Here is a 21034-nt window from a genome sequence, read left to right on the forward strand (position 1 = left end):
CAATTTGTGATCATCTTTATGTCATGATTGCTCTTCTGTGAGCTTTGCTGATCATGAAACACTACAGGAATGAGAGCTTATTGATCATGACCCACCAGAACGTGCATGTCTTTTAAGTTTTGTCACAGCTTGCAAATAGTTCTTTTTTGATATGCTTTAAAATGTAAGCAGGTTTTGGATTACTTCTTAATACATTACATTATTACTTTTATAGCTATTTTGAAGTTGCATGGATTTGTAGTCACGAGTTAGATGTCTAGTTTAATGCATGTTAATAAAAAGGTATACCATAAAAGATGTTAATTATTGTAAATATTGAAAACAGTCCAAACGATATCATTCACCAGATCATCAGAAGCCTCAGCATTGTTTCTGCCTTTAAAAAGTTTTTATGACATGAGGAGATCTTGCCAGGGCCATCAACGTTGAGAGGATTTGTATTACTCTTAACTGTCCTGTACTTTCTCCTTGACTATCTACCAGAGAAAACCACATTAGAAAAATGTGAATATACATAAGGATGACTTAATGACTAAATCTCCAGGGAGGTCAGACTGCAGGGTCTGGACATGCTCAAACAAATTTTGCAGAAAATGTTTATGTTTAGGCTTTGTTGTGAAATAGATAGTTTCCCAGTTTCTTGGCACCCATGTTGGCCAGGAAGAAGGGTAAAAAAAATGAAGGAGATGTGCTACACTGAGATGGACTCAAACCCAGAAGCCAACTCAGACTCTGACTTTGCTCTTCATCCAAGAACCAGAACAAGTGCAAAGCATCAGAACTGATGATAAATTGTATGTAGTCAAACCAACACTATTTGTGAAAGCGCAATGTATTCTATATAAATCCTTTCATTTTCATGCATGACAGTTTGCCAGTCATGCTACTTAGAAGCACAATGGCAATAATTGCTTACAAGAATGCTGCTAGGGAAGCTAATATAACAGGTTTATTCGGGTCCAGCTGCCAGGCTGCTAGCCGAGAGAAAACTACTTGATCACATTCATTTCTTAATTGCTGATGCAACATGGTCACCGTCACCTGAGCACTCCCTGCCAGCAATGGATATTATAAAAAACCTGTTTCAATATACAACATTCGACCGCTTTTGAATGAGCGTATGCATGCATGTTTATTTGTGGGGTGGTGTTGCTGAGCTTTACAAAGCCAAGAGGTGGCAGCATATGTTTGCAAATGCTGCCTTCGCTTTAACATTGCTTTCATTTTTATTCAACTTTGTAATTTGGTGCTGTTAAATAGGCTTTAGTGGTGACGTAATTCATAGCAGGCTCCTCTGATTTTGGTCACTAGGGGGTGCTCTTTACCTAAAAATGATGATTCACTAAGAGAGAGAGTTGCAGAGGAGACCCAGAGCAGAAAAACGCCTTAGCCCTTAATGTGGTAGAATTGACCACAGACAAGGTAGTAGTAAACATCTATTTATATAAATGCCACAAGGAACATGGGCAGTTTAACAGAGCTTCTACATACAATTTAGAATCACTACATGCCTTTTAGGCCACAATTTATATTTTATTGTTAGAACTTTTGCTTAATAGGTTAAAATAAACAGCCCTGGAGCAAAATGTTAACATTTGCACCACCTGGGATCATGTTTTGATGTCACAGTAACTGGCAAGATTATGATTAAGACATCATTCAAATTTCTTAAGTAAAAAGTCATCATTTAAAGGAAGAACACACAAGAATATGTGTGTACAGCATGTATAATATCTCTGCCATATATCAGATGGCTGAGGATAAGGTAATGACATACATTTCTTGTTACTTTTCCATACTATCAAATTTAAGCAATAATTATTTAAGTACATAAAGGCAGTGCGCATCAAGGAGGCGTCTGATCGGTCTAAAATTCATTCTGCAGCATTACAACGACCCTAAATATATAACCAGAGTCATAAAGAACCATCTTCATGTGACTAAGAATAACGAGGAGTCCTGAACGAAATGACATGGCCACCACAGATCCCTAACTTCGGCATCATTGAGTTAGTATGGGATTACATGAAGAGAAAGAAGACACTGAGACAGTCTCAATCCACTAACAAGCACCTTGAAAAATTGTGCACAGTTGTGGCTAAGAGAACTGCTGCTGATTTAAAGGCAAAGTTTTTTCTGTTTACTGCTTTTTGTAGGAAGTTCATCGCAGTATTTTTGAAAGCAACCTCACTTTACTTTTAGTGCCTAAACCTTATGCATGGCACTGTATATGTATAAAGGAACAACTGCAGGTTATGTCTATTTAAGAATTAATGTCCCATTTTTGTACTAACTTTATTTTTGCATTCACTGTTGATGAAGAGTTTTGTGCGTGGAACTTTAAAGTCTAGGTTTAGGATTTTTCTCTCTCTCGTTTTGTCTCTCTCTTTCTCACTTTTTTTTTTACAGCATCTTTAATGTGTGATGTCAACTTCCTGAATTGCTCTCTTCCCGGTTTTTAAATGAAATGTGTCTGTGTGTGTGTGTGTGTTTGTGGGAGTGTGTCAGAGAGAGACTGAGGGAGAGGGAGGGAGGGAGATTATGGAATGCTGTGATGTCATCAGCTCAGTCACACACACACACAAAGACAAGGAGGACCCACAGGCGCTCTGACTCTCTCAGCTTAGTTAGCATACTCTGCTGTGGAGCGGCTGTCTACATCCCACTGTGAGTACTTCAGCAAATTCTACCCTTCTCTTACAACTCCCTTTTCTTTTGTATCACTTCCTTTCTCTCCTCACTTCCCCCCTTTTCCCGGGTTTCCTTCTCTGCACCCTACAGTGTGTTTAGCAGACACCAATCTGTGTTACACCAGTGAGATACTTCTCAGTCTGAGACAAGCTTTCTTTCCCTCCAAGTGCTGCATATGTGGTAGCCATTGTTTAACGACCCACTGTGATTGGAGGAGTCCATTTCAATCCCCTTGTAAGAGAAACCGGCTCACGGTGTCCTGGGCTATGACCCAGTGTCTGTGTGTGTGTGTGTGTGTGTGTGTGTGTGTGTGTGTGTGTGTGTGTGTGTGTGTGTGTGTGTGTGTGTGTCTTTTTTTTCTCTTACAACCTGAAACTGACCACGTTAAAACGAAGCCGCTATCTCATGGGATTATGGGGGAGAAAGGAACATGGGTTTGGGAAGGGATGTGTGCTAGGGAGGGGAAGGAGGGAGGGGTGGGCCACTGATGACAGAAACAGTCCCATTCCTTTGGAATCTCCTCCCATTTTGAGTCAGTGTCTCTGTCAGTTTAGAAACAGGGTTTGGGCTCTTCCGTATTCATGAAGGGAAGGGCAAGATAACCGACTGAAACTGAATTTCCAAAGAAGCAAAGTTTCTGATTTGATGAGAGAAAGGTGGTAGAAACATATAGAATATTGTAATCTTCAGGACACAACATACATAACCTTCTAAATGTTTGTTCAAAATGTTCTCTTTGTTTTTTTCTTTTTGTAGATTGTCCCAGTGATGACCTCCAAAGTCAAAGGAAACTGATATGTTAGTAGGGTGGGGAAACTGTCAGCACAACACAGAAAGGAAACAGGATTTTGTCTGTGTGAGTGTGTGTGTGAGTGAAGTGAGTGCATGTATGTGTGAGATTGTACAGTATGTACAACAGCCTGTGTGAGAATGAGCCTTGATTCATGAAGAAGGGTTTATTAGGGTAAATAAGATTGACTTGATGCTAAAGAAGCCGTGAAAGTCTTCGTCTGACGACATGAGACTATAAAACAACACTGTCCACTTCAAGAAGCTGCTGGTCAAAGCACAGCACCTCCTCCCTCTGACTGCTTTGCCAGGTGGTACCAAGTAAACCCACCATTCCGGCACCAACATGCTGCAGCAGATTTTACAGGACATGTACATTGACCCTGATGTGCTGAACGCTCTTAATGAAGACCAAAAAAAGACTCTGTTCCTGAAAATGCGTCAGGAGCAGGTGCGGCGCTGGAAAGAGCGGGAGGAAAAGCTAGAGAGAGAAGGGGGGGATGCAGATTGCAAGCGAACAAAGCCAAAAAAAGGTAACCATGCCAACGCATCACCACCACCACCACCACCACCACCTCACCTTTGTTAACTTTTCTTCTTCCTGTTTATCTAGTGTGACAGGGTACAGCTTCAGGTTTTTCAAGCATACTGACCGTCACACTTTTAAACAAAGCTTTTGACAGAAAACCATCTGTTCCCCTTTTAAGGATTACACGATGAATCCTTTCAGTCGAGATGTTTGCTTAGTGTGCTATGAATTACCTAATAGAGAGTTTTGAAGCTTGAGAAGCACAGTGCAGAAGCATGTGTGCATTGGCTGTGACAGACATCCAATGCTGCTGGATATAATAAAGCTGCTGCAGCTCATGTTTCCCGTCATCTCAACAGCTGTTTGCTAACACAGGCACAGCGTTTACCTGAAGTCCATGTGGCAAGTTTAAAGTTTCCTAAAATACAAACTTGGGCTAACAAACACCAGCTGCTCCATATTAATGTGTTTTGGAAATTGAGACTTGGAACAAGGATAGTACCTACATGCTGAATGATATAGAGACACAAACCAAAGACCATTTACACTTCACTAATATGAAGTTCTATTTATATCTCAAACTCTAAATAATTACAGCAGATTGATGATGCTGTTGAGTGAATGATAACATCACACTCACAGAGGATGTTAACATTTACACAAGCAAAGCAAAGAAAATGTCAGGATAAAATGGTATTCACTATGAGTGTATTGTAAGAGACATGGCTTAATAGTGCTAAAGAACTGCGAGTATGATAGGTCATCCAGGAAATGTTAAAGATTATGTATGTAGTCATGAATGTGAGGTATGTGGTAGTGTGTGTTCACACAAGTTTTCCTCTCAGGTGCTCACTTAGATCACTTTGTTCCCAGTCACATAACAAAATGTGAGCCTAAGACAACAGAGAAGAATATTTACTGGGTCACAGATGTCACTCATGTCTGGAATATGTGTTTGAAGGAAAATAATTAGCAGATGAAATGCAGGGGTAATGTGAATGGGTTTATCAGGAACTGGCTCCTGCTCAAAGGCAACAGTTGGAGTAACCAGTGTACATGCAGCAATCTAACTAACCAAAACAACAAGAAACTCAAGAGGCTGCAAGTCTGTCCTGAAACTGGTTTAGCGCATACTACAGCATCTTGCCTGTCTGCATTTTCTTTGGTGGTAGTGAGTCCTAGTGTGAGAAATAGATGGTATAATGACTTTGACATAATAAATTGCTTTACATAATATATTTTTATAATGAATTTTTATATTCCCAAGAAAGCCTTCTAGATGAAACCCACTGGAATATGATAAAGCCCATCAACATTACACTGCAGTTGGTGCATTAACTCTGATTGACATAGTAATGTGATCTTGGATAATAACAAAGCACTTACTATCAGCTGTGGTGCAGAGTGAGGGAACAGTGCTCTTTCTATCTCTTAATGACCAATGCAGCTGTCCTTAGGAGGCTGGATGGAGACTGCAGGCTGTGATCACATGGTCCCAACTGTTCTCCACACAGGCAATGCATCTGTAGTGCAGAGGAAATGGTGGATAGTTAGTGTTTCTGTGTAAAAATAGGAAGTGAGTCAGGACTCAATCCTTCAAACAATTAGTACAGGGCAAAACAGGAAGCATGCAGGAAATGTATGTGTTTGAAAAACAAAAATTTTTTGACTTTATCAGGATGGCCTTGTGGGAGAGCTCACATGCTAAGTTTGTTTTTATGCATAGAATGAGCCAGCGTCTCTCTCAGCTGTTGTTAACAGCTCAGCCTTTAGCCTTGTCTGATCATGGGAGTTTTGCTGTGGTTAGGCTGACCTTATTGTAACTGGTGTTTATGTACTATATAACTATATCCTGACCTAATTGTGTGCATGTGTTTATGTTGTAGGCAGACTGGTGACATTCACATGAGGCAGAGAAACAAACTGTATAACTCAGTGTAGAGTTTCTGTAACTTTTATATAACTTTTTTTGATAAGTAAGCTTTGTCTTGTTCTTCAGATATGGAAAACCCATTTCCTCTCATTTTCGAAACATTATCTGTTCATTTTGATGAAGCAGTGCACCACACTCCTTCAAGCTGCTTTTGAAATTGTGTTTTAACAATGTCTTTTATAGTAGGACCTTTGGCATACGCAAACACAATTAATATGATGTCTTCTAATTGTCTCCTACACCTGATAGTGTTGTTGTGGTGAAGTGGTCAGCTTGTTTACCAAAATATGTGATGGCTGCTGTCTTTTCATAGTCCTCCTGGTATGCCCTGCTGGAATGTGATCCACAGGGCAGGCTGGCAAAACCAGTTCACTATGAAAGTATGTTATTCTGTTTCCCACCCAACAAGCTCTCACCCTCTGAGCCTGCGTCAGCTGGGTTATCGCTATAAAGTAGCTTCTCTGTGCTCCCAGACAAAGTCACAAGGCAGAAACATGTTTGTATGTGTGTGAGCGTGTGTGCCTTTGTGCTTCTAAGCTTATGAAGACAATGTCCTAACAAAGACAGACAGATAATTAGAAGTCAAGAGAGCATGTGACACAAGATCTCATTTATTGATATTTCTTAGGGTAGGAATTTGGGCTGGGTTTAAGGCAGGAATTAAAAGATTATTTCATGTATATACATACATATTTATCTGTGTGTGTGTGTGTGTGTGTGTGTGTTTGCAGGGATAGGCCAGCAGGACAGGGGTTTTCCCTGTCAACTCTGTTTATATCATCTATACAAAGGTGCTGTCTCATACATTTGCGAAGTGCTGCTTGGGCACCAGCTGTTGCTCCTGGCTACCTGTCTATCTATGAATCTGAAAAGCAGCATCAACTTATCAGATGCTGATGAGCTGACAGTTTCCCTTCAGAATGACCAGAGCTACAACTGATTAACTCAGAGATCTGGAATACTTATCAATACATTATTTTGAAAATGGTTGTTTACAAACTATAACTGGTATTTCAAAATCCTGAGAAGGTGAAGGAAAGTACAATTTCTAATATTTGACAAAACTGAGCAATGTTTGGCCAATGACTGAAAATGATACAAATTACATTTTTTTTTAAATGCTATGATTAAGTATGTCTTTTCTGCAAAAATATTGAGTGACTGATGTTTGAATTTAGAACCACTTTCAAATGTTCACATAGTGTTTCAATAGCCTGTTAACTCATAGTTTGCATTTGTGTGTTGTTTCCTGCAGCCAACAGTAAGAATGTGAGCTGGTTGCTTGGCCGGGATGGAGATGTGGCGGTCATTGTGATCGGGGAGATGGATGAGCTGAGCTCCAAATTCATCTGCTCAGGATTTGGAGAAAAGAAGGCGCCGAGTCTTCAGAACAACACATAGTAATACACTTTTGTAATATACCAGCAGTGACTTGTGAGATTACAGACTATTAGTGTTGTTTAGAAGAAGGGGTTATCAGGGGTTTCTGTTGTTAATTTTACTATGACATAGAATTATGCATAGGTGACAAATTAAAAGAAAAACCAACATAAAGTGTCTAAGTAAGGAGTGTAAGTAGTAAAAAAAACCATACCAGCAAAATGTACCCCACAGCATAACAGACACCGCATCCCCTCATTGTTAGGGTCAAAAATTCAGGCCTGCAGCATTCTCTAAGTATACACCACACCATGCACTCCCCCAAATTGTGGATAATATGGTGAAAGATGACCTATCTCACTATATAAGTTTTTTCCCACACATCTATAGACCAGTGCCTATGGGTGTTTCTGCACCACTGAACTCTCCAATGTGCATTCATCTTTGTTATTAGGGATTTATGTGGTGCAACCCTACTGTAATATCCCTCTCTAGATGTAATTAATGTACTATTCTTGCTGATGTAGTCAGATAACAACCTGCTTTGACATTCTCAGTAACCTTTGGAAAGTTAGTGAGAAACCTAAAAAAAAAGGTTTCTCCACTCATTTATTCAAGTTTTTCTTATAATATGTCACCTGTCTGTATACTGTGCTGTAGACGGACGTAACCTCCGTGACGTCACCTATTGGTTTCTGAGGAGCGCTTGGGCTCCCCACCGTCGCCATCTTGACAGTGCCAAACTCCGCCTAAATCCCGGCTAATCCAAAACAAGGCAAAGAGGTGGGGCGTGTGCGGCGCCGAGCCTTTGGTACATGCCGGTTTAATAACCTTGCAAGCAAAAGCTCCCGTTAGCATCGTTAGCAAAGCTGTGCGCCTGGGCGTCTTGCTGGAAGGCTAACCCACGGCTAATGTATTTACTTGCTAATTAGCTAGTACACGAGCTAAGCTAACAAGTCGGGTATGGTGAGCACATATGTCAATACTTGCTAATTAGTGCTAACACATAAATAAAATAATACTGTAACTCACCTCAGTTAACAGGAGCACGGACTTCCTTATGTTATGTTAGTCAATTAACCGCACAACAAACATATTTGTCTGATATTTGCATGGAAAATCCTCCAAAAGGCACCAACGACATAGTGACTAAAACTACCAGAAGTGACGCCGAGCAGACAGCTAGCTGCTACACACAGAGCGGCTAGCCAACTCTCACGGCACCCACCTGTCACCAAAAGCGGCCACGCCTTCAATTATGCATTATTATAGCCGTAATAAAATTTAAACAGGTGAGTTATATAAAAATTCACCCATCGAACAATTGTCATGAAGGGGAAAATTTGCTATAGAGACCAACCCCGTTTTTTTGTGCCAGGTTGTACACATATTTATTTCTTCAGTAAAGTTGGGCATTTTAACATGGGAGCCATGAGGATTGACTCGCCTTTGGAGCCAGTTACAAGTGGCCATTCGAGGAACTGCAATCTTTGGCACTTCCGTGTTGGCGTCATTTTTCAGCCCTGGAGTTTGCCTCTTGGACTGTATATGTAAAGAGGTATGACATGTGTCTCATTATGTTTCACAGCCTTCAAACTATCTTGAAGAGCAGAAAAACCACAGAACCTGTCAGAAATGAGAGAGAGAACCTTCCTCCTAAAACACAATCTGGAATCTCACTGAATTTAAAGGTGTGTAGCTGTTTGATAGATTCCATACTTTTATTTATGTTTTTTTCATGTGAAATTATTGTCTCCTTGGTTAGGTATAATTTTATCAAACAAAGAGATTCACTTGTCTGTGCGATCAGCTTGTATCAGTCTCCTGTCATATCCCTTTGTGCTGTCACCTTCACTTCCTAACTGATTCATTGTCTCATCCCCTCAATTGAACCCCTCCATCTCTAACATAACATTTCCATCACTTCATTTCCACTTCTCTTACCTGCAGTGCAATTTGTGAAAACTATCAGTTAGGCTGTTGAGCATAGCTGGTGACAATCAATCTCCCCCATTTTAGATTTATCTAGCTCTAATTTTAGCCTTTTTCTGTCAAAATAGGCACTCAGAGAAGATCATTTCCAGGGTTGTGATATATTTGGGTGTGTGCGTTTGTGTGCGCAGTTGGCAGTGTGTGAGCTGTTGATTTTGGAGCTGGAGGGGTGTGTGTGTGGGGGGGGGGGGGCTCCTTTTTTCACGCTATCTTAAAAAGAGATTTGCTGCGTTGTCATGGCAACCTTGCACACATTGAGCCAGAGCAAGCCGGGGTGGATGGTCTCATCTGGCCTGACCACGACGGTGCTCTGAGCTGAATCTGCAAGCTGCTTACTCAGTGGAAATAACTAGCACCCTGGCTAGTCACTGGTTTTCCCGCAGTCACATTACCACACCCCCTGCACGAATATGTTTTCAAATACTTATCATTTGCTATATTCTTTTATTTGACTAACTCTTCCCCAACTCTTAAACTCTTGCTCTCTTTTCCCTGCTCATTCCAAGCTCATACTGAACTGACTCAAAGTTAAGGAGGATGACGTGTCACCTCTAGTATCATCTAACATGGCACTGTCTCTCCCAACAGGGGAAATGTGAGGAGACAAGCACTTCACTCCCTCTGCCGGTGAGTTCAAGCAACTGCATGCTATAATTGAGCCCTGTGCTCTCGGGTTGCATCATGGCCTGTAACACTCATGTAATGTCTCTGTTAAACCCACAGGTGTCAGTGAGTGAGCATTCATCACTTCCAGCAGCAGAAAAGGTATTTGTGAATTAAAGTCATTTTTGAAGATTGTTGGTTTGTATTGTTCCTGCAGTTCAGTTAGGGCTTTCAAAATGTTTTATTGCTTTTCGTATGAATTAGAGATTTTTTTTAAGGCAAAGAACAGTTTATTTTCTAGTGCCATCTGCACTGACCAACACATTTTAAAACACAGCCTCAAATATCCCAGCAGGGTGTGATTTACAACACAGGGATCCACTCCTCAGCTTCTTGAAATGTGGCTTTAGAGTGCCGACGTGTTTTTTCATGGCAGTCCCACCACCCTCTGTGAGTAACAGGAAATGGTGGTTAGGCCAGCTGTCCCCTCACTCCGAGCCTCTGTGCAGATCATCTTTCTCCCAGCATTCTCCCTCTCCGTGCGCTGTCACGTCTGAGCTGCCGCACCCCTCATAGCTCTCTCTGGGGAACAGCTGAACTGAACTGTCCTCCCACTGGCTCCATCATCGCTCCAGCCTTGGGTTGTCGGGGGAGTGTGTGCTCTATCTCCTCTCTCTTTCTTCCTCTTTCTGTGTTTATGTGCCCGTGAGTGTGTGTGAGTGTGTGTGTGTGTGTGTGTGTGTCTGTGTGTGTGTGTGTGTGTCTGTGTGTGTGTGTGTGTGTCTGTGTGTGTGTGTGTGTGTCTGTGTGTGTGTGTGTGTGTGTGTGTGTGTATGCAGGTGACACGCGCTGCGACAACAGCTGAATCACAGAAGCAAGGCAGGATTTCTGGACTGCCCTAGAACAGATGGTTGATGAACTTGATCAGGGAATTAAAACGCCAGAGATAGAGAATGCGTCAGTCGCAGATGGATGGGATTGTGGGATAGTCTCCTGAGGTTTGGGCGCGTGAGCTCTCCTCTGTTCTCTGGTTTTCCCTCCTCTTTGCCACAGAAGGAAATGTCTCTCCCTCACTTCTTGTATCTACACCAGACACTCTATATTACAGGCCCCAACACATCTCTGGCCAACCCATGCTGATGTGGCAATGAACATTCACACCTTTGGAGGTTTGGACAGTCTGACAGCCAAGAATTCACAATCTAAGCCCCCCCCCTCCCTTTACAAGATTCATTATTTTGTTCAATGCCTTGTTTGTAGATTGAATGATTTCTTCCTGGAAACAGGAAGGGTCTGGTTTGTTGCTGCAGATGTAGCGGTGGCTGTTGCTAGCGCTGCTGCAGGTTTTCTCCAGTTGATTTAGAGAGGGAAGGAGTGAGTCTGATAGAGGAGGAGATTGAGATTGCTGATTAAGAAGGCGTAAGATCAGAAGGGAAGATTAGCAAGGCAGCTTGATTTCCAAGTCACCTTATAATTTTCTCTCCGCACATCCTTAAACTCTTAATCAGTGGTCATAGTTCTGTGTGTTTCATTATGGTGCAGTGTAGTCACTGGAGAACTGTAATTTGGTGAATCATTTATCCAATGATTTAATCAAACATGACAGTAATTCCACTGTATGTGAATTAGCTGTCAACACTGATCGCACTCGTCTGTCCTTTTTTGTCACTCTTCCCTCTGCAGCCCGAGCTGAAGTCAGCCAGTGCGACTGTGGACAAGTCAGTTCCCCAGCCCTCCATCTGCTCCAGGCCTCCCGTGAGAGTTAGCCCTGTCAACGTGAGACCAGCTTCAGCAAATGCGGCACCAGGCTCTGTCAACACGAGACCCGGGCTCACAAATCTGAGGCTGGCCACTGCTGCGCCGTACTCTTCCCCCAGCAGTACAGTCAAAATAGACTCTGGAACCACCAAGAGGGTCCTGTGCTCACAGGAACCTCGGAAGCCCCAGGAATCACAGGGTGGGAACGGTGAGTGAGCATAGCATCATGGGTAAGGGTACATGTTAGGTCAAAATAAATAAATAAATGTATTTTTATAGACATGTTCATAAAATTTTTTGTCCATTTCACGAGGGAGTATTTATTCCAGTCCCCGCTGTCTTTCTCTTGTTGGCTAATTAAGAGAGATACATGAACAGCAATATTAACGGTGTCATCATGGATAAACACAGCTAATGGAGACGTCGCCTGAAATTTGCATATGCATAATTCTTACTGTATAACTTCTGTTATGTTTTTGAGCGAGATAGACTGGACACAGGCGCAGACACAGACATGGGTTGAAAATTAAGTCATTGGCGTTGTAGATCACTTACAAGAAAATCACACACAAGCCACTGAGCCAACAAGAGAACCCTTTTCAACTGCTTCTTCTCTTCTCTGAGAGTAATAATGGCTGTGGAGAGCTGAGCACAACCAGTCTGAACAAAGTTCATACTAGATGGGCTTCTCAGTGCTGCAGCAAGGAAGAAGGATTTATTTCCCCAAACCTAATGTGCTCGCCAAATAGTGCCTCAGCCCGCTGGAATCTTTATGGACTGGCAGAGTAAAAAGAGGCCAGTCTAGAGGGGAAAAAGCTTATATGACTGGGATTTGTGTGGTTGTACCACATCGCCCCGGCACACCTGCCTGTTCGGTAGCTTCTCTATTGTCATGGGTGTATGTTAGAAGTGGCATTGCCAGTAAACACTCTAGATCGATTGCGGTGCATGGTTAAATAACCAAATCAAATTTGATGTTAGAGAACAGACTGATATAATATGCAACACTGGTCCTTCAGAGCAATATTACATGATAACTTGATTTAAATGCAAGCCAAAATGAGTAATAGAAGACTAAAATAACTCTGTCTATAAAAGTCATATTTTTAGTTACTGTTAATATTTAACTATTAAAGTGAAAATAGTTATAGTTATTTGGCATAATTTAGTGTGTACTTTATTCCAAAACCATAGTATAATGGAACCCTTCATTCGCTTTATATTAAATGGTGGGTTAACAGTATCAGATCATTTTACAGAAATAAAATATCTTTGTAGCACTTCTTATTTTTCCGCTAGTTTAGTTTAGTAACATATATAATACCAAATGGATGATTTTGACATTGTTTAGGATACACACAAAGAGTTGCATGAGAAATTACTCCATCAGTTTACTTTTTGAACTATTGGATCTTTATTAGAGTTTGTACTGTTCTAACACTGTGTTAGAGCAGGTATTTGCCATGATGGCAAACTAGTTTTTATATTTTATTAATTTTTTCACAAACCAGTGAGATGTTGTATCTGTCTTTTTGTTCCTCTCTTTGTGTCTGTTATGCGGTCTGTGCTACTTGCATATCTCTACCTATGTCTATACAGATGTTCACTGTGTAGACGGAAGGGATATTTTCAGACTTGGAAGTTTTTTTTTTCATAACAGATATCTTGGGCTTGGACATGAATATGATTGCCACTAGGTCTTACAGTATGTTCTGCAGATGACAAGAGTGAATCTTGTTTGAACTATCGTTGTGATTCCTAGACTTCCTGCCTGAGCACAGCACCAAATTTCATGAATTGACTAACACTCATTCACCATACAGTGACCCAGTTATGCAGAAAAATGGAAAGTGTAAGGGTGAAATTAGCACCATCCAGTGGAAAACAGTGATACTGTAGAAAAAAAGTCTAGTTGGATAGAAAACCTCATCATCTCCATAAGGTCCCTCTGCTGGAAAAATGCTCATCCTACATCTAAGTTAGGGAACACGATCATGCATATACACTTTACCCTGCAACATGTCCATGAGTTTTCTCAGTTCGGAAACAGCAGAGAACCTTACAAGCAAAGTCAAATTTCTCCTCCAGGGTTTGAACATTTGGGGGGAAGAATTCAAGAAAACTGTATTTATTTATTTACTTATTCATTTTATTCCTTTAAACGCTGATTGTGAGAGTTTGATCAGGCCAATGCCATGTGTTACTGTAGTTTGAAGTGAATGCAGAATTATGGAAATTGAGAGTTAAATTGTGATAATGTGAATCTCCCGTTATAATGACACAATGAGAGACAGTAGCCTACCTGAAGGATGACTGTCTGTTGTTTTTTTTTCCTCCCTCTCTTTACTGTCTGGTTCATTCTGAACATTCCTGGCAGTTCCATGTAGATTTTGGAGGCCGGGCTAATCTCTCCAAAAGCCAGACACAGGAAGGCTAACAAGCTCTTAATAATGTCATGAAGAGACAAAAATCCTGGAAATCATTTTGAAACCACGTTCGCGGCTTATTACCTGAACTGAACGCTGAATGTCAGAATCAAACCACGTTTTAAGAGAATTTCTGCTCCTATTCTGTCAAGTAAAAAAAAAAAAAGTCTGTTTGGAGGCGTGTGCGGTGAGCTCAGATCTTTTAACTGACCAAATGACCAAAAAACCTGGATATGAAAAAGAAAACAAAAAACAAAAGATATAATTCCAATAAATTGAGGTTGCACAGGCGTTTGTGTGTGTGCCTGCGCCCACATTAGTGACTGGATATGAGATCAGTGGGCAATGCCAGGGCAGCAAATAACAGGCGAATGGAGGGAAGAGGAAAGAAAGGGAAAGGGAAGGGAAAGGAACAGCTGGTGTGGTGGGAGTTGAGGTGGGCTGAACACAGTGCTGAATAAATGTGTCTTGACTCTGGACAAAAAAATACTGACAGAGTGTCTGTTCTTGACAATGGCAGGAAGCTCGGTCCGGAGGGGGGGGGGCAGACTAGGATAAGGCTCAAGCCTCAGCTGTTTTCTTTTGAATGTGGTTAATGACGAGGATTCCTGCATCCTGTGAGCAGCAAGTGTGGCCCACGCAACACTTGTAGAAGATGAACTTAATAATCTGCTGTCGTGCATTTAGCCGTTGAAGATAAACTAAACCTCCCGACTTAAGAATTCAAGACGTTGTACATAAGATTGAACAGTAGCGCATGACAAATACTAATAGTTGTTTTTTGTGTGTGTCACCAGAGAGGATAGGGTAAAAGGTATTACCAAACAAACTGTATCAAGTTCTGAATATTGTCAAGATGTAGTTGTCACATCTCATGAAAACAACAAGTAGGGATGAGTAATCTCAAATTTGGGAAAGTGATGTGAGACTTTTTCGCATGGGACAGAATCAGCTTTTAATCTTATCTGAAGTTATTTTTGCTGTTTGAAATACAGGATTCAAGATAGATTAGCTTAAGAAAGGATTACACTTGCTTTTAATATTAAAATGTATTATTTGTCTAAGGATATTTGGATAATTACAAAACAGATGAAAATCAGATTTAGAAAATATTACAGTATAGAATCAAAAATCTGTGTAAACAGCTCATTTAAAAATTACCTTCTGAATGGCAACCACTGTCCACTAGTAGTAGTTTAATTAGTTACTCTGTGTAAATGATCTGATAATTACCACCCCTTTTTCTTTTTTCTCTTCAGTTTCTACTACCTGAAGCATTTTCTGTGCTGTCAAAGTCAAGAGACCCTAATTTAGAGCAAACTGGAAAGATTAAAATTGTCTTTTAGCAGGAAATAATTTGGGAATGAGGGGGAAGAAATTTTGCATTTATATTGATTCATATAATTCTACTCTATCCACAAAACCAGATATTTTTTTTTTATTGAAAATTGTTAGAAACTGAACATGATGGCAGCTAACTTGGATAATATGTTAAAAGTTGTGGGTCGTCCGCATAAAAATGAAAGTGAGCGACATGAGAAATGTTTCAGATAACCGGGGGAGTGTGTAGAGTCGGTGTAAGAGTCTGCAACTGAACCTAGAGATGCAGAAATGTGTGTTGCGTTAGCGTGTGTCATGATCTGAGCATGAGTGCATGAGCATGAAAGCGTATCAAACTCCAGCAGCTGGCGGTGTATGAGATAATGTGTATGCGTGTGTGTGTGTGTGTGTGTGTGTTTGTGTGTGTTCATGTTTATAAACCCTTCTCTGTCTGTCGGTCGGCTTTCCTCTCCTCTCTCTTCACCTTCAGAGGGAAGGACACACATTCCAGCACTGCTTCCCGACTCTAGCCCTGGGCGACGCTCAGCCAGAGCTGATAAGTGACAGGGGCCCCAGCCCCCACACAGAAGCCCCCCACCCCCCCAACACACACACACACACACACACACACCTCCTCTCCTCCCTGCCCTTCAGTCCACAGACGTGCTGCTCGGGAATTCTGCCCTCTGCCCCACTTCTGTCCCCCCACCTCCCCACCCCAGCAGCCCCCCGCCCTCCTCCTCTCTTTCTGCCAGAGAGACGTGGAGGTCTTTAAAGAGATAGATTGGTCTTTAATTTTTGTGCTAGCCTGGTCAGTGACACTGCTTCCCGCCCCCTCCTCTTTGTCCTCCCTGTACATTTACGAGCTGGACTGAGATGCGAGGAGTGGCGTCCGAAAGCTCAGATGGGAGATTAATCAATCCTGACGACGAGCGCTTTAATGCAGAGATTCTCTTTCGTTTTAATAGGTGTTTTTGCAGGTAGCTTTAATGATTGTTTCTGCTGACGGAGCTAAGAGTGCAGCTGCTGAGGAGAGTTACAGGCAGAAAGGCGTTGGGTTTGAGCATTTTTTTAGGTGTGTTAAGACAGGTTAGTCAGGTTCCTGTGGGAAGGTTTTACTTCAGTTGCTCTCAAAAGATTCAAATAGGTATATATATTTGTATTAGTTCTTTACAACAGTCCATGCCCATAATACCAGTTCTCCCTGTCCTTTCTATCTCTGTCTCTCTATTAAGCATTCCACTCAGACCTGCACCAAGGCTCTGAGCTCAAAAAACTCTCTGACCATGAGTGTGTGTGTGTCTGTGTCTGTGTGTGCACTCGGTGCGTGCCTGAATGTGTGTTAGCCTCAATTGCTGGAGCCTATCCAAGGTTTCCGTGGTGACCACACAACACAACGAGACAATCAGAGGCAAGCCCACGCAGCGCAGCGAGAGGACATTAACGCAGGAACCGCGGGTCAGGGGGCAGAGGAAGGCAGGGCAAGACAGAGGGAGAGGAAGATGAGGAGGAAGGTAGGTGTTAGAGCCACAGAGAGAGGGGCGGGAGAGAGTGAGGGCGAGGAGAGAAAGGAGAGTAAACAACAATAAACAATAACACCACCTTAAAGGCTACTTTGGGTCTCTCCCTTTCATGCCTGCAAGACATCAAGAGCTCTAAAGGTTTCCTGGCCCCAGGAGTGCCTGTGTGGTTTTGGCTGTACCCCACCTCTGTGTGTGTGACTCTGTGCTGTGCCGTGGTGTTAGTCAGAGATGGCTGCATGCGTGACTGAATCCATGAGCAGGAGGGCTGTGCGAGGGTGCATGCTTGTGTGTGTGTGTGTGTGTGTGTGTGTGTGTGTGTGTGTGTGTGTGTGTGTGTGTGTGTGTGTGTGTGTGTGAACATGCATGGACCTGAATGAAACGTGAGATTGTGTGTGTGTCTTTTGAAATTCAACTGTTAGAAACTGTGTGCACGTTTGTGCCTGTTTTTACTTTACTTTGTGTGTGTGTGTGTGTGTGTGTGTGTGTGTGTGTGTGTGTGTGTGTGTGTGTGTGTGTGTGTGTGTGTGTGCGCGCGTCTTCAGCCGTGCACGCGGGTGCTCTCACATATCTCTGTCCCCCGGGGATGACGCTAAAAATATGTGGCTCCTCAAGCCTTCTGGTGTCTGAGCAGCGTCTGTCTGCTCTCCATTGCCGTCCCTGTGGCCCTCCCTCCCCTCCGTTACTCCTGTTCCCTCCATTCCTCCCTCAATTACACCCTCTTCCAACACAGTACATCAGCAAGCACACACACACACACACACACCAACTACACCCAGCTGTGTCCCTACTTCCACTGAGGATGACCTCTGCTCAGCCAGAGTGGGATAAAGGGAGGCGAATGAAAAAGGGGGGAAAAAAAGGTAGAAAAGACTGAAGAAAGATCGAGGCACAATATTTGGAGAGGGGAAATGATCAGGTAGTGTAGAAGAAGACTGAATTCCTGCTTTTACAACAGTAGCACACAAGGGTTGTACGTCTAATTCTCATTACTAATTATTTTACCGATTTTCACTGAAAAGATAAAAGAGATTTTCACCTTGATTTTATGTTCTCAAAAGGACACGTTTCCTGATGCAACAAGACACTGATCAATGTAGTTTACAGTAAACAAGGTCGCCTTGTGACAGGTGTGGCCCAGAAAGTCATCTAATCATACAGAGTGAAAAGAAAAATTGAGAGGAAATTTGACAATACAGTTTGTGGTAGATACAGAGTGAAACACTTAGAAAATGAGACTGCGCATGATAAATAATAAACCTCAATAACAATAAGTTACAAATTAAATACATGAATTTATATTAAGCATTAAATACAGTGCATTATACACCCAGTTTTGAAATATTCACAATAAACACTCCTATTCCATTTTAGTTTTTAATGCCCATGCATGGCAGGCAGATTGTTGGAGCTCTTAAGGAAATCTCATCCTCTCTTTTGTTTTTTTTTTTATTTTTTTTTATAGATGTTGGTGCATCAGAAGTGTCTCGGAGGGCGGCCTCAGAGGAGGCCGGGTCATCAGGGAGCGCGCCAACCTGCGCAGGGCGTGGCAGGGTGGCTCAGCTGATGAAAACCTTCAGCGCTGAAAGCGCTACGACCCCCTCACAGACCCCCTCTCGCGGCATCAAGCCTCCTCTCCCCACCAAGCCAGGCCACTTGCGTCTAACGACCACACCTACTGTCAGGTAATCCATACACACCGATGCACAGATGCCCACCCGGTTTCACGCATCCACGTCATTCAAAGAAAGCCAAACTGGACAATACCGGACATGTATTGTGAAGCATCATAAAGCATAATGGGATGGAGAACTGTAAATGTGTCCCAGAGAAATGGTAATGCTCACAGTGTTGCTATCACTCCCAAAGTTTAGCAGTGGAAATGCTTGAACGTAATGGTTCTTTTATTTTTGATGCTGCAGTACTGTAAACACTCTTTGTGGGGAAGAAATTCCAAAGCAATTGATTGCAATTGAATATTTGTTTTGTTTAACAAACAATTCTTCTACCTTTTATGTATTTGCCAGGGAATTGATGACTATCACATGTATTCACTTGTTGCTGATTCTTTCCACTTTGTGTAACATGTGGAAAAATACACCCTCATTCTCACACACAGTTTTTAGTCCAATTCACAAAGCCTGTGCACACAATATTGTTTACTTACAAATTCCTTTATTTTCATCTATTATGAGACAGTTTGCATTTGCGCGTGTCAGTGTTTCTCTTTTAATTTCTGTCTTCTTGAATGAAAGAATGGGCTTGGGCAGGCAGAATGGGGTGAAATAAGGTACAGTAGGGTCCTCCTTCATCTTGCTGTCTTCTCCCTGGGAATAGTGTAGGGTTGTTTATTTGTCACAATGCAATGTATGTCTCCCTCTGCCACCTGGCAGGAGCCTCACTGCGACCTGTTGTGGACCAATGACAGTGCCAAATGCCTCATCTGTCACTCCCAGTGGATCAAATCCTGGCAAGTTAGACAGTAGCTGCCAAATTATCCAGCTCTTACTCTTCCCCAGTTTTTTTCAGTTCTATTTTAGAGATTTGTGGTTGCATTTTGTTGTTTGTTTTTTTTTTTGTTTTTTTACATTTTCTATAGGGAGAAAGATGTTTTGTAATGGGATATTTAACGCTTCTACAGTGCTCACTTGTAAAATGAGAGGCATCTTTATCATTGATGTCAAGTTTGTATGGTGAAATCAAAGAAACAATAAAATTGTATAAATTTTACATCTTGTATCTCAAAAAATCAACTTTTTTTTGTGTAGTTTCTCTCTCTCACTCTTTCTGTCTCTGACTTCTATCCGTCATAATTCCAAACTGAAGTAAAACATCTTTCTCCTGTCTTGTAGCTTACAGAGGGCAAACATTTTAAAATCAACCATCCGGAACAATATTATAATCCTTTCAACCGCTGTGATCACCTTTGCATACCAACCCACAACACTGAGATGCTGCACAATTTGCAGATAGTTATATAGTTATATGCACCTTTTGAATGTGCTTCATCAGCCCCCCACCCTTCACCCGCCCCCCTCCCAAAGCTTGCTATTACTGCGCTCAGACAGTTCTTGCTTAATTTCCAGCAAAACAGCTCCCCGAGCTTGTAAATGGCATTTAAATATTTGCCGATGCTAAAATTGTGTGGCATATTTTCACATTTGTATCTGGGATTTCCATTGCAGATTGCATTAAATGTTTGGCAGCTGGCTAATCTGTTTAAAGAAAATCTCCACTGTAACAAATAAAAGCAACAGCGTTGTATGAACTGATGCATCACTCAGTGACTTATGATGAAGCGATAAGTGCCCCATGCTGCTGTACATAATCTTCATTAACAAAATGAAGACATCATGTAGTCTTTGCTTGTCACGGCAGAATAAAGTCAATTTCATGAAATGCAGTTATGGGTGTTGGAGAAAAAGTACCTATCTCATAGGAGCTATAGGATATGATATATAATTGAAAAATCATACATTTCCTACTTGTGAATGGCTTTTCAAAGGAGATAAGATCCATACGCATGCACAAACACACATTATTGCACACGTGTCCACTCTGTTGTATGGAAACACGGAGAGTATGGTGGTGTTTCATTGCACTACAATGGTAACAGTAGACCTGCCATGTAATACACTTACACAGTGCAGTAGGGTGCAGGATTCACTCCATTCTCTACAGGGGACATTATGTAAGTCTGCATGTAGCATGTGTTAACAGAACAGGCTGTTGCAACAATAGTCAATTGTGTGGTAGTTTCTTAGGAGTTCAGACGACAGCAATTTATCTAGACTCTTTTCTCAACAGGCTGCATTCACAAACTCACACACTTGTACTATCACCATCGCAGTGTTTTTCTTTTGAGCAAGCCTTCACAAGCATCATTACCAGTTATGTTTTGGTCGGGCTGAATGGGTGAGTATTCTATATCTGGAACCAGATGTGCCTCCACTTGACCCACAGTTCACATCCTAAAAGAGATTCCTTTTTGGCTGTTGTTGTTTTCAATTCATTCATTTCATTAAAAGCACCTCGCAGAGACAAACTGCTCCCTTTATGAATGCAGTGTTTGTTGTATTGCAGTTTTTCAACA

General features: G+C 41.8%; 1 protein-coding gene across 2 annotated transcripts; it reads left to right on the top strand.

The window, feature by feature from the left end:
* Positions 1-2580: 2580 nt before the first annotated feature.
* LOC111234463 (SH2 domain-containing protein 4A-like) lies at positions 2581-19637 on the top strand. 2 transcript variants are annotated; one of them, XM_022762574.1, is made up of 8 exons: positions 2581-2667; positions 3448-4013; positions 7198-7342; positions 8911-9013; positions 9903-9941; positions 10038-10079; positions 11601-11883; positions 18407-19637. In XM_022762574.1, the coding sequence occupies exons 2-8, from the start codon at positions 3827-3829 to the stop codon at positions 18628-18630; spliced, it is 1023 nt and encodes a 340-aa protein (XP_022618295.1). In that variant the 5' UTR covers positions 2581-2667; positions 3448-3826; the 3' UTR covers positions 18631-19637. The 2 variants fall into 2 exon arrangements, with proteins under 2 accessions (XP_022618295.1, XP_022618296.1); XM_022762575.1 differs by lacking the exon at positions 2581-2667 and having other exon boundaries at positions 3893-4012; positions 7196-7342.
* The last annotated feature ends 1397 nt before the right edge of the window (positions 19638-21034 follow it).

Source organism: Seriola dumerili, unplaced genomic scaffold (genome assembly GCF_002260705.1).
Source record: "Seriola dumerili isolate Sdu_G_001 unplaced genomic scaffold, Sdu_1.0 BDQW01000449.1, whole genome shotgun sequence".
NCBI classification, from domain to species: Eukaryota; Metazoa; Chordata; class Actinopteri; order Carangiformes; family Carangidae; genus Seriola; species Seriola dumerili.

Bases quoted from the DNA above. Each gene is read 5' to 3' on its own strand.
- LOC111234463 (XM_022762574.1), top strand. From the start codon at position 3,827: ATGCTGCAGCAGATTTTACAGGACATGTACATTGACCCTGATGTGCTG. The intron at 9,014-9,902 runs GTGTGTAGCTGT...CTCTCCCAACAG, and splicing joins GAATCTCACTGAATTTAAAG to GGGAAATGTGAGGAGACAAG. The intron at 9,942-10,037 runs GTGAGTTCAAGC...TTAAACCCACAG, and splicing joins GCACTTCACTCCCTCTGCCG to GTGTCAGTGAGTGAGCATTC.